Source organism: Cyprinodon tularosa, unplaced genomic scaffold, assembly GCF_016077235.1.
Source record: "Cyprinodon tularosa strain WSP-4 unplaced genomic scaffold, ASM1607723v1 ctg280, whole genome shotgun sequence".
Taxonomy (NCBI): Eukaryota; Metazoa; Chordata; class Actinopteri; order Cyprinodontiformes; family Cyprinodontidae; genus Cyprinodon; species Cyprinodon tularosa.
In genome coordinates this window covers 973,171-987,359 of record NW_024038986.1, presented here as the reverse complement: position 1 = coordinate 987,359, position 14,189 = coordinate 973,171, and the positions used below count along the sequence as shown (strand labels likewise).

Sequence of the window (14,189 nt, the reverse complement as noted above, 5' to 3'; positions counted from 1 at the left end):
ATGGACTTATCCTTTCAAAGTTCTGGTCCTCATTGGTTCCTAGTTTTAAAAAAAAGGGTGATGAACATCCTCTAGTACCAGGAGTCCATGATGGGCAGGTGTTTGTGGAATAAAATATACACTGGAAAAAATCTCAATCTAGATAACTCATTTTTTCTTAAAAGAAGTGCGTTTGTTTTTGGATTGAGGAGGTAAAAGAGACCTTTTGCCAATGGTACGAGACAATTTACACTTAAAATAAGAAAACACAATTGCATTGTCTTATTCCAAGGGCATATTATCTAATTATCTTATTTTAAGAATAAAAATACTCATTCCATTGGCAAACTATCTCATTTACCTACTCAAATTAAGTGTAAATACACTTAATTTAAGACATTTTTACTTATTTCTAGATAATTTTTTCCAGTGTGGTCGTTGCTGTGCTGAACCAAGGGTGAACGTAAAGGGAGACTGGAAATCTCTTTAAATCCACATTAACATGAATTCAACAGACTGTAGTAAACAGATAAATGGAGGCAGAAGATGTCTTTCAGTCATCAATGCTCACATTCAGCGACACACAGGAGCTCTTTCAAGCTGGGCACCGTTTCATTCACAACACCTGTCCCATCAACAAAGAACCAGAGTCAGAAGTACTTTAATAATCCCAGGGAGAAATTACTTTCGTTCGAGTCCTTCTGTAATAGATGGACTATAGGACCAGTTGGATATAACACAATTTATATTATATTATATATATTATAACAAACCCTGCTGTAAAGGGCATTTTCAAGCTTGAATTAGAAAAAAATGGAGGAAAGGCTACATCCGGTAATGTTTTTACCACAGCTAATTGCTCCCATAATGGCCACATAAAGTACTCTGTGCTCACAACTTAGTGTGTTTTTGGAAATGATAAGTATTTCTTGTGTGTGTTATGTTTTGGTTCTCTGATGTAGGATTTAATCTAGAGGGGTGAACGTGGCCTCGACTTTACCAGTAACTCCATGACTTCTCAATCTGTTGGTCCAGGCTGGTCGCCGGGGGAGGCTGGTTATTTTTATGACAGTGCAGTGCTGCCAATGGCCTTTAGGGGTGCTAAACCTAAATGTTACAGACCTAGTGCCCCTAGTGGCTCAAAGTTAAACAGCAGTGCTTTGAAGTCAACATGCAAGTTTTTTTTCTTTGGTTTAAGTCGAAAGCTAAACTATTTATTTCTTTATTTAATCTTTTTTTTTAATCAGGAAAGTCCCATTGAGATTAAAAAGCTATTTTAAGGGACTCCTACCCTAAAGCCAGTAGAAATCCAACAACGATTACATTTAGATTAGACATTTAAAACAACACACAAACCAAATCAGAGGTTTTAATTATTATTCTCTCTATTTGATTGGTGGTTGGTCTCTATTAGTCGGTTTATGAAATTTTGTCATTTCTATGTTTCCATTTTTGGTCACTGATTAAATGTGCCGACAGTAACTTGATTAAACTGCTTTACTTTACTTTTCTTAGGAAATTCAGATTTTTCCCAAACTAGCCTCTGCTGGTCATTCCTGGTACTACCATTAAAGGACAATTACCTGTGGTTTTGGCTCTGTGTATAAAGTCCAATTGAAATGCTTTTATTTTTTCTCTAGTTATGGTTATAATTAGTACAAATGGGTCCTTTTCTTTAAAACCAGTTTCTGTAGCAGAACAGAAACTGGATCACTGTATGTGTTGATGAACACATAGAGATAACCTGACCTCCATGTCTGTTCTTCTTCCCAGACACCATCAAGTCTCCGGGCTCCCTCAGTCGGACGTCGGCCAATCAGCACCGGATTGCAGCTTTGGAGCGTCAGCTCAACATCGAGCTAAAGGTCAAGCAGGGAGCAGAGAATATGATCCCGATATACTCCAGTGGGGGAACTAAGGTAAACGTCTGGACTCACTCCTGTCTAGTTTTTAGCTCCTCACAGATTCTGTCGTTACGTTTTTTTCTCATCACACTTATGTTTCCGATTTTATACCAGACAAAAATGACCTGAATAAAAAAATAAAAGCTGTTTTCAATGATTTCAATGATAATTTCTTTTACCACACATTGAAAGTCACTCATGTAGTACCTGTCTGACAGCATGAAGTAGGTTAAAGTTTATATAAAAGCAGCAGTGGAAGGCTTGATCAAAGATAAGTAGATGAAGAGTTAGAAAGCCTTGGAGAAAACAGAACCGTGGTGAGAAAGACCAAGATTACATATCAAAAAGTTTTTTATTTCAACATGATACTGAGACTTTGACGACATTAACAGATTCTGATATTTATAATATATTTTCTGTGTTGTGTTTGCAAATAAGGAAAGCATTTTGTAAATGGAAATTTGATGAAATTGCAATCCAGAGATGAAACTTAAAAAAAAAAAAAGATTATTTAGTACCTTTGCTTTTTTCTTAGATTTATTTTTTTTTTATATTTTTAATATATTTTTACTTATTTTGTATTTTGCATTTTTATGTGTTCAGAAATATTTTTCACAAATGTAATTTTTTTTCAGAATTTCACTTCAAGCTATAGCAATAGAAACACGCCTTTGCTCCTCACTCCAGAGGAAAGCCTGACCCCATAAGCCAAGAAAATGGGTTATGTAAAACACAATTTAAAAACAATAAAATACATATAAACTAAATCCAAAAAAGACAAATGTGAAAAAAATATTTTAATAAAAGTATTAGATCTACAAAGAAAAAATATAAATATATATAAAAAGTAAAAGAAATCCTTGTTTTGGCTTAGAAAACATGCAATTTGAACAGAAGAAACAGGCCAATGCCTTGGTAATGGGGAGTCGTTGAGGTCTGTGTTAGCCTGCAATACCCGATACTGGCCTATGCCTCTAAAAGGGAAGTTATTAAGGCTGATTTATTCTCAGAAACCAGGTCGTCTGCGTGTGCGTCGCAGTTAACACAAATATGGCTCTGACCCTTCTGCAGACACTCTACTGCACCTCTCCAAGATTGTAGGTGACCGCAGACAGGAGGCCTCTGATTGGTCAAATCTACTTCCGCTCTACACTATGGATATTTCCTGTTTTTTATCTTACCGGCTTGTTTGTTTGTATGACCGCCATTGTGGAAAATGCTGGGACCCTTTTTCCACCTGGATCCCCGCTCTTTTTCGCCTTCATTTCCCTCCATTGTCGCACAAACTTGCCCCCACTTCCTCACCGCCTCGGCCGAATCTAGACCCACAGCTAGTTCCTGATTATCCCTCTTGCGTTTTGGCGTGGAATAACATAGCGCAGACCACGCTTCAATATTGAGCATAAATCAAAAATATCTGCGACAATCTCACTGTGACACACTGCTGTGGGAGGATAACCAGGCCTTTATGCTCATTGTTGGCCTGGCTGACCAGGTCTTGGTCCCCTGCATGGGGATGAGGATTGAGATGAGAGCGGAAAGGAATAAACTATTGCTGTGTTGTAGGTTTTTGAGAGCTGAAACCTAGGGGGGTGGACAGGGGAGTTTCTAAGGAGGATGAGCCACCTGGCATATTTTTACTGGTGCTGTAATCATGATTGCACCTACCGACACCAAGACATTACAGAGACCGAGACATGCCTAGACATTTAGAGGTCAAGAGGAAAACTGATCGCATGTAATACAGCACTAGTTTTTAGAGGCAAAGGGTTTCAGGCAAACAGAGACAGGGCTAGGAGAAGGCAAGTGGAGAGAGCGGTATAATGTGCCGTGCTACGAGTTTAAAAATTCAAACCAGAGAATGGTAATCCTTGGGGAACACAAAAGCATGTGTGCATTATTATGTCCAACTCTAAATAGATAAAAAAGAGGATTTGGAGATGTTCAATTGATGAAATGTTATTCATATAGTGCCAGTTCATCTTACAAAGCAAAAATCAATGATCTTCTCTCCGAAGTGTCAGTAAACTGAGTTTGCTATAAAGTTCACTAAATAGTCCCCGTTCTATATAGTGATTTAGGGATTTAAGGGTTAGGGCGGACGTTCGGGCACTGTAGGCATGTATAAGCTATTAGAAAACAAAGCACTTTCTAATGAACTTTTAAACAGAGCCTATCCTGCACGCTCTCGTACGCATATTGTTTTTCAAAGTGGAGAGGATGGGTCCTTTAAAAATTTCATGAAAATCTTCAACAATAACCTTTAATGGCCTGAACACTCCGTATCCGAATTTGGGTCCGATCCAACAGAAAATCGTGTCGGATGAGCTGGTGGCGTTTAGCGCACATTGAAAATCAATGGAGATGATCACACCTGACACGATTTTACTCAAGGGGGCTGAGTAGGTCCGACTGTGACAGACCCCAGGTCTATTTTAGTTGGACTACGCAGTAATTCAGCTGCAATTCCACGTCTGTCAGGAAGAGAGAGGTGGTTACAAGTAAAACACATCTGCTTTGGGAAAATAGGAAGTAAAATCAGTTGATTGCACTGGGAAAATGTCACTTTTTGAGTCGCATAGAGCATATATGGTAAGAGGGACAGACTCCTAAAGAAAGGTGGCGAAACGTCTTCAAATCTTGAAAACCAAGTCCAGTGGATATTTTTTGAATTTTTATGGAATGACTATGACCTGGATGACTGAGAACCTTCATCAGCATACTCCTAAAGAAACAATCAATAAAACATAAAAAAAAAAGATTACTTACCCATGATAGGAAGTTAGGAGGACAGAAAACGGATTAAGTGGAGATCCACTTTGTGCCTCACAAAAAACAAAATAACGAGGTGCAGACAGAGCAGGTTAAGGAAGCACATCATTCTCCACTCTTTATGGAAAAAAAGAAAAAAACTTCAGATCTTTCTCTTAGAATCAGCTCCCACTGCCTCACCAAGTATCCATAGAAACCGTCCCACAGCATTTATTGCTGCGTTTTCTTTTTCTTTAAAGGTAATTTCCATTATGTTTTAATAAAGGCCTATAAAAACTCTTTATCTCTTCTTGTTCCAGATCCTGCACAGACTTGTTAAGTAGGGCATTGCTTTATAGCAGGAATTTTATAACTTTTCATAATCTGCATAAGTCAAACATGGCAAATTGTTTTAAAGTTGTGTGGCACAGAGTCAGAGGTGGAAAAAAAATCTGCACAGATCTGCTCACCCTGCCTAGCCAGAGCCTTTCTATACGCAGTCAGTGTGACATGGAAAAAAATCATGTGATGTCAAAAAACTCAGCCATGCTTCTTGAATTGAACGCCCTTTTGAAATTAAATTAAATAACATTATCCGGAAACTTGTTTTTGACGATCCAGTGCAAAATGATTAACAAGAAAAGAAGAAATCTGTATGGGTGCCAATACTTATTTTCGCAGTTCTGTTAATCAGAATCCCCTCGGCTCCTTAAAACCTGATTGTTGTTTTTCTGATCCTTTGCAGGACAAGAAGCTTCTCCAGTCAGCTCAACAGATGCTGCAGGACAGCAAGACAAAGATCGACATCATCCGCATGCAGATCAGAAAGGCCATGCAGGCCACAGAGCAGTCCGACGACAACCAAAGTACCCACTCCTTTATTTATTTTACTCTCTTTTAAGCTTTAGCCCCCCTTTCATCCCACCTGTCAACCTTTGGACTCGGAAACGCTGCATATTTTATAACCCGAGGGCTAATCGATCAGTTCTGGCTTCAGATCTTCCAGCATACACACACATTCATAGATATATATATTTATTTATATAGAGTCACATCATCCATTACAGCTCTCTTCTGTTTGGGCCTTATTGACGTTCCTCCATCCCCTTGATGCTGCCCAACGACTAAAAGCCATTCCTCATTTAGCTGAGGTTAGGGAGGAGGCAGGGCAGAAGCAGGAGGCCTGGAAGGCAGACTGACTCACAGATGGTAGTAGAACGGACATATTTGAATCTTTATCATCTTTTTAGCTCCTGAAAGTGGCCAGCATTTGAATAGATATCACATTAGGTTCTGGTCATGTGGAGTACACTCTAATGACGAGGCTCTGTGTTTTGCATTCCCAGAATAAGTTCTTAAAATTGTTCCAAAGCTGCTGATGAGTCAGCGTTTGCAGACTTTTACGAGTCGTTGCAGCTGGTTGACTTGCAAGAAATGCAGCCAACAGTTGAAGGAACCTGTGAGCTGAAGCAAGAAAAAAAGGAGGATAGTGTAGCGTGCAGAACTGGCTTTCCGAATGAAAGCAGCTCTAGACTAAACGGGAAGGTTAAGAGTAGGGCTGCAACAACGAATCGATAAAATCGATAAAAATCGACTTTTAAAAGCGTTGTCAACGAATTTCATCATCGATTAGTTGTGTCGCGCGATTATTGCGTCATCCGCCGCGCTGTCATCACTGCCTCTTGACTGAAAGAGGAAGAAAAAAAAAATACGGCAGAGCGAGTCAGCGCCGCAGGTGCAGTGTTGCCAACTCAGCGAAAAGCGATTAGCGACAAATCTGGCGACTTTTTTCGGTGTCACTGGCGGCTTTTGGAGACTCTTACGTGAAAGCATGTATCGTTCCTACTCTGCCGTGGGGCGCCTCCCCCCGCTCCTGCAGGAGTCCCTCTCAGCGCTGCAGTCAGAGCCGCAGGATGTTAGTGAGGAGTTTACCCTCACTAACCGGGATTGACGGCGCAAATTGATCACAATAATTAAAATAGCCTGCGCTTTGTAAAGCGAAAAAAGTGATAACATGCAACTTTTTTCAAAAGAAATTAACATGGCACGGAACCACCATGTTTGTTTGGTTTTAAAGTGGGGAAACGTTACGTTAGTTTCTCAGGTAGCTCATCTGATGCTTTCCTTACCTTGTTAGTAGGTTACAGACAGTGATAAGGTTGGCTACTTATTTTACCTTTAATTTCATTTGAATTAGCTTAAGCAGCGTTTACATTTACTTTATAAATAAATTAACTTGCAAATTATGAGGGCAAGGCTTTTAAAGTTTAAATCTTCTGGCAAAGATAAAGTAAAGAAGATCCTGCAATTTATGGAAGTAAAGCAGAATAAAATCCAGCAAGATCAGTAATATGTCAATTAATTATATGCCACATTCCCATGTAAATATCTGTCTTTGGAGGATGTGTTTTTTAGCACCCCTAGTTCTCTCATTTTGATTCCAAATACAATTTATAATTTGAATCACAGGGCTATTTTTATCTCTATGGTTCAGTATTTTCTCAAGTAGCAACTTTAACTGCTATACTTTCCTGTCTTAAAAGGCAGAACTCTTCTAGTCTAAAAAAACTCATTTGTGGAAATGGGGGGACCTATTGTTTGAACCCCTTAGGAGCTTTTAAAAACAAAAATGTCTTTTTTTGCGCTTTATGAAACAAAGTAGCCTATATTTTGTGGATGTACAGCTACATTTCTCATGTAAGTTTGCGTAGTTTTAACAGAAACATTTATTTTTCATATTGCACCAGTACAGTTAATGAGCAACCTGTACTTGTGTGCTTGTTTGTTCTGTCTAAAATGTTTATTTTGGAATAAAGAGGTTAATATAAAAAATATTTTTTGTCCGATTCATCGATTAATCGAAAAAATAATCGTCCGATTCATCGATTTTTAAAATAATCGTTAGTTGCAGCCCTAGTTAAGAGGAAATACAGCTTGTCGATGGGTCGAAGGGGAATCAACATGCAAACAGGAATTAGGAAATCCTTCAAAGGAAGAGAAGAAATAGTCATATTTTCTTGAAAGCAACGACCTTCTGATCCCAGTTAAAGGCGGTTCTGCTTTAAAAACTCCAATTAACGTTGGTTAGAACAGTTTGCTGGGCTCTCTGCTGTGGGTCTTCATTCATTATCTATAATAGCACCAAAGGAGCGGCTGCTGTAAAACATGGCTGCAATGTTTTGAAACAGGGAGGCAATAATTATGGCGTGCTAATGGTGTGGTTAGCAGCACTGAATCATCAACAACAACCTCTGTGTGTTTTCCAAAGAGAATGCAGAGCTTTAAGCATTAGATGAAACTGACTTTTAGAAACCTTTAAGTCCGTCTAGAGTCTGTTGAAGGAGGTTCACTTTACCTCTTTAAATATTTACCCCCCAGGCCGGTATAAAGGACTGTGTTTGCCACTGAAACAGTTCATATAAGAAAGAACCAAAACTGCTAAAGCATTAAAGAACAGGAAATGTAGATGTAGTTTCCTTTCAAAACTAAATTACTTCTTTCAGCTTTTATACAAAAGATTTCTAGTTTGTTTGTTTCCCCAACAGTCAGAGTGCGTTCATTGATGGGAAGAAACAGAAATGGGATGTTTGAGTTTCCAGCTGACCTGCTAAGAACTGATCTAACTAAATAAGCATTCTATTATGCTCCCCGGTTACTTAATGTTTCATAAATTACAAAGAATCGACTTATCCTTGAAATATATGTGCTCATTAATAGAGTTGTTTACCGTAGTCAAGATCATTTAAAGCAGAGATGCATAGAAACATCAGTAACTTTTTGAGTATTTCTAAACTAAACATTTTCCTTTATTTTTTCTTTACCTGGACTATTACTAATATAAAAAAAAATCAAGACTCTTGCTTTTAATTAACTTTACCGAAAGGAGAACAAACACTTTTTAATCAAAATATGTAGCAGACAGTTAAGGATTAACTTTAAAGTGCGCATTCAAACGTTTTAACTTAAACATTTTTCATGTTTTTGGTAAGTGAGTAAAAATCAAGTATAGGGCAAAATAGATTAGAAGTAGTGTCTCTATTTTTGTAATTTATGTATTTCTTTTATTTAATTTAGTAATAAAAATACCGGAGTTTGCACATAATTAAATCTTTTTGACCACTTGATCATTTCTAAATAATAAAATTGATGTTATGATCATTTACTAATTACCTTAGTGGCATTTTTGCCAAATACTATCAATTCTGTGTATTTCTATAGCAGCAATTCACAATTCCTCGTCTTAATACACTTTACAGAGAGCTAAGTATAGTCATCCAGTCAGGCTAATTGTATTCAGTCATTGACTTTGCACGACTATATGACAATACGAGACAGAAGCAGACACAGGAACATGGTGGCACTGATCCAGAAATACTTTCTATGTTAGAAAAGGTAAAGGTAAACTAGCTCTATAGTAAAGAAACAGTTAAGCAGACAAGCTCTGAGCTGGTTTTTATATCACACGGGATGAAAAAGCATAAGCACATATTTTTAGTCACAGTAGACGCAGAGCCCATAGCTATTTCTAGTCGAGAAAAAGGACAAAACACTGAAAAACAGGCCCAGCAGCAGAATGAAGAAGTGGTCACTATGTCCTCCAGCAGTCTAAGCCTATAGCAGCATAACTATAAAGATAGTTCAGGATAACCTGAGTCTTTATCAAAAAGGCTTCTTTTATATTCCTATTAGAGCTTCTAGATTTTTGTGACTTTAATCCAGAGGTGGGTAATGGAGAGGTGGTTATTCTTTTTGTACCTGGAATAATGCAAAAAAATAAAAAATATGTTGTCCAGAGGTGATGCGTTTGTTACTTCAAAGCTGGACTATTGTATTTCTTTACTATCCATATAAAGAATATTGCTGTCCATGTCTTTGTCTCTGTTATGAAGAGAAATGAAGAGAGACTAAGATCGGAGAAATAAGATTTTCTTTTTAATTTTCATCAGAACTCTGGTTGCAGCATTTTGGATCATCCAGCGGCTTTTAACTACAGTTTGGATTAAAGTGATAAAAATCTAGAAGCTCTGATAGGAAGAAGCCTTTTAATTGACTGATACCATCATTTAGAATTTAAAAACGAGAAGACAATCGCTGGTTTTCCTGACAGCCTGATCTTAACTTCCCCTCAACATTAAACAAACTTCAAAGATCTGATGACGTTTCTATTCTTTTATAGATTTCTGGTCCATTCAGGCACAAAATATTTGATCAACAGTTAACATGCTTCTTTTAGTTTTTGCTTGATAAATTGTAAAGCTGATCTGCATACACTGCAAAGTATTTAAATTTAAATGAGTCATTGTTTCTTAAAATATATACATTTTTCCTTGAATTGAGGAGGTAGGTCAGACACCGCTAACGGAAAAAGACAATTTATATTTCAAATAAGAAATAATAAATGAATTGTCTTATATCAAGTGTGTATTATCTAATTATCTTATTCTAAGAGTAAAAATACTCATTCCATTAGCAAAAGCGCTTATTTGTCGACTTAAATTAAGAGTAAATACAGTTAATTTAAGAAATGTTCCAGATCGTTTTTGTACAGCTTCTAACTGGCTGACTTTGGTTTATTATTGTTTTAACAAATCAGGGTTGTTCCTGCTTTAAATCACGTTGGAGTTGGATATTTATCAGTGTTTTTATTTCAATCAATGCAGATCTATGCTGATTGCTTAAAAACTCAGACGAATTGCTTGTAAAAAGCCTCTCCTCATGATTTGATCTCTGATGGATTTACTGACATCTAGCTGCAAAAGTACAAACTGTACCCAAGTTAATACATTTTGTGATTTTTCTTTATAAACTTTCAATATTTGATTATTTTTTAATTTTCGCTGACGCAAATCCCCCTTTGGTTGTATCTGTGTGTAATGTGCTGAATGTGTCCCAGGTAAGCCGGACCTGTGTGGAGTGGAGCTGCGCGTGGAGGAGCTTTGGCATCACTACCGCGTGGAGCACGCCATGGCTGAGGGAGCCAAAAACATGATGAGGCTGCTGGGTGCCGGAAAGGTCCAGGATAAGAAGGCCATCGCTGAGGTCAGAGCACAGTCTTGGTGTATTTGGTGTATTTATGCAGCAGTAAAAAAAAAACTAACTCCTGTGATTTTATGGATGACGCATTGATGAAAGCAGCCCCATCATCCTATAACAAACTGTTTGGGTTAAATTATATGAGCAGCTTTTTGCAGAATTGACAAAAAACTAATTTTCTATCACAGAAAACTCAAAATCATCAGTATTCATACCCCTTAGATTGATTCACATTTTTTCTAAACAGTGTGCTTGTCTTTAGTCTCCATTGCTCTCATAGCATTTAATTAATGCAGTGTAAACCTTTTGCCTTAGGAGGTCACCTAATTAGCTGCCAGACTCCATCTGTGTGTGATTTGCTCTTAGAATGAAACCATCTGCTCTGTGAAGGCCTCAGCGGTTAGTTAGAGAACACTGGAGAACATCTAGGAACTCAGCAGACTGGTCAGGTTGTCTGAAGTTTAAAGTTAGTCCTGGACTTAAAATGGAGGAAAAGACGTGTTGTCCAACTGAACTCACAGGTCTGAATGGTCCAATGGCCAGAATAAAGCTGTTAGAAAAGTGTACATGGTATCATTTTATTTTAAGTTACAGGCATTTGACCTGTTAGGAATGTTCTGATGTTTTTTCTGTTGTTCCAACTTCAACAGGGAGGATAAATGGTTCTCCCAGAATAGAAAAAGTAATGCTCTATCCAGCCGTGTGTGGTTGCAGCCGACTGGTCATCGCCTGCAATAAAACTGCACAAGGAACTGTCATGCTTTATCATGTGTAAACCTCTGACCCCTCCTGTTATTCCTTTGAAGTCCAATAATAAAAGCAGCACAAAAGACTTTTTAAGGCGTCTCATCCTCTTTCTCTTCACTCTCTCCTTTTCTGCAGAAAAGCAACTTGCTTTGTTTGGTTTTCATTTCTAGGACAATAAAGAGTTATTATTATTTAACCCTATCAAAAGCTATTAGAAGTTTGTAGAGTTATGCAAAAGTGTGGTAGATGGAGGATTAATGCTGCCATTTTAAGGTGTATTGCTAGGGGTCATGATTTTACTAAAGTTCAGACCCAAATGGAGAAGACCAAACAGGGAGACCAGGGGAAAAAGTTTAACAGGTTTTATTGAAGAGATAATGCAGAGAGAAGTGTTGCTCTGAACACTGCTCAACCGGAACTGAAAAGTGAGGGGAAGGCACAGCGTTTAGTTCAGGCTCAGTGGGAAAATAGATTTGTGAACTTGGAGAAGTGGATTTGGTTGCCGACTCACGTTCCCAGAGAAGTTGTTGAATCCTTGACTCCTGTCTGTATGCCGTGGTTCCAGTGTTTGTCTGATTCGGTGGAGGGCGGAACAGGGTTTACCCAGAATGCGGTTGTTAGTTGGTGAACGGAGAAACTGACTGCCACTCAGATTTCCTGTGGTACTTGAACCAGTCGTAGTGGAGAACAATCCCTTTCTCAGTGAGAAGCTCAAACGACCTCTTGGGGAAAGTGGATCCAAACCTCCTGTTTGAACTCCAGCTCAGTTTGTAGCTCAGTTGATCCTTCCAGGGAGAGAAGGTCAGAGAAAACCAGTTTGCAGGATGACTTCCCAAACTGGCAAACACTCTGGCGTCGAGGTAGTGGCAGTCAGAAGCTTAAGAACACTCCGTTAACGAGGAAACCATCAGCAGGTGTGTGAGGAGGCGGACTAGAACCAGGCGCCTCCTGGTGGAGGAAGGGAGACAAACACAGAAACACAAACAGACAGACAGCAGTCCTGACACTAGGAATGTGTGGGAAATGGTAATATTGCTGCAAACCTCAAAGCTTGTAGAAGCTGGTAAATTTCTGCAAACATGAAAGAAACTGTATCGCTGCACATGTGTTTAAAATGGTGAACATAAAGAATGATGGATTACTACAAACGTGGAAAAATTGCTCAGACGGCCCCTTTTTCACCTTGTCTGACCCCGCAGTTGCCCCATGATATCTAAAAGTGGCCTAGTTAAAGCCCACCAGTATAAAACACAGCTTCTAATTGGACTCAGTTTGAGCTCTTTAACCTACTAAAGAAATGCTGAAAAAGGGGTGTGAATACTTAAGACGTAAGAGTAAATCTAAAGCTCTTTACTGGGCCCCTCAGTTCCTGAACATAGAATGAGGAACTAGGTGGGGGTGGTATGATGGTTTGGGCTTCATCCTCCTAACGATGCACTGGAAGCAGACACTGATGCTCACAGTCGTGTTTCTTGGCTCTACTCTTCTTCTTCACTGCAGGCCCAGTGTGGTCTGAGTGAGTCGTTGCAGCGTCTGGACCTCCTCCGTTGCTCCCTAGAGCAGCGTCTCCAGGAGCTCCCTGAGGATCATCCCAAGGCCTGCCTAATCAAGGAGGAGCTGGTGCTGGCCTCCTCCTCCGCCTTCAGCTCCCAGCAAAGCACCCCATATGTGCACAACCAGTACAGCACGCTTTGCAAACCGTCGCCGCTAACAGGTAGACGCAGCAGCAGCCGCCAGACGCGTCGCCTTCTCTGCTCTGCAAGCGGATTTGTTCACTAGATGCTCGTCTCTTTCCAGGAACTCTCCAGGTTCACCTCCTGGGCTGCGTGGGGCTGCTGGACGTCGTTCCGGGACGGAGCAAGGGGAGCCAGGTGGTCCTTCCTTCTTTCTCGCAGACCGACGGGCGCTCCTCGTTTAAACTGATCAGCCTTTACAACCGCAGCACCAGCAGCATGAGCCTCAAGATGCCCAGCAAGAACGACGAGCACTCCTGTAAGAACCCCAACCTTTACTGTCAGATCCGCTTCAGATCAGGCAGACTGGTGTCCCTATGAACACCTGGTGACGAAGTGCAGAAGAAACTGTATCTGAAACCTAATTAATTAAAACACCTTATAGCCTTGTAGAAAAACCGGACTATTTATGTACATCCCTAGTTTAAAAAAAGGTAAAAAACCACCCAAGTTAAGAAAAAAAGGTAAAAAACTAATTGAAAAGTTAAAAAGTAAAGTTAAAAAGTTTCTAAGCCTAGTGAACAATTATATTTAGGTTTATAAACTTAAAAATGATAAGTGCTGGTATTAGCATTAATGCCTCTAAGGTTATGTTTTACCAAAAAAAATTTGTTTCTTTCACTCTCAGAGTGTTTTTTCATAGAAGCACTTTTGTTATTTTTCTTAATATATTCGGGCAAGTTGGTGTTTCTTGTTATGACATTGACATTTTCAATTTGCCATCAAAATATCCATATTTTTCAATGTTACAAATATAAGGGTTCTTATTCTGGATTCAAATACAGCTATTGGCTTGAAATGTTGATTTTTTCGAAGTATTTCACTGAGGGTCCTATAAAAGGTTAATTTATTAAAACCTTACAATTAAACGTATTTTTTCCCAAATATTGTCAGAAAAATAATTTAAGGAATATTAAATGATAAGCTGTTTGCGGTACAGTGAAAAAGAGTAAGTGTAACCAGACACATTTAGCAAGATATTTTTATTTATATTCCCCAAAAAAACTAAAATATTTTTACTAATTTCAAAATAAAATTCATG

The 14,189-nt window shown here is 38.8% G+C and overlaps 1 protein-coding gene across 3 annotated transcripts in view; it reads left to right on the top strand.

Moving 5' to 3' along the window:
- pkn1b (protein kinase N1b) overlaps positions 1-14,189 on the top strand; it is an 87,174-nt gene that overhangs the window by 53,503 nt on the left and 19,482 nt on the right. For all 3 annotated transcript variants that reach the window (XM_038290407.1, XM_038290406.1, XM_038290405.1), the window contains exons 3-7: positions 1,753-1,898; positions 5,380-5,500; positions 10,528-10,673; positions 12,915-13,128; positions 13,212-13,406. In XM_038290407.1, coding sequence (XP_038146335.1) covers positions 1,753-1,898; positions 5,380-5,500; positions 10,528-10,673; positions 12,915-13,128; positions 13,212-13,406 — 822 coding nt within the window. The remainder of the gene's footprint in view (positions 1-1,752; positions 1,899-5,379; positions 5,501-10,527; positions 10,674-12,914; positions 13,129-13,211; positions 13,407-14,189) is intronic.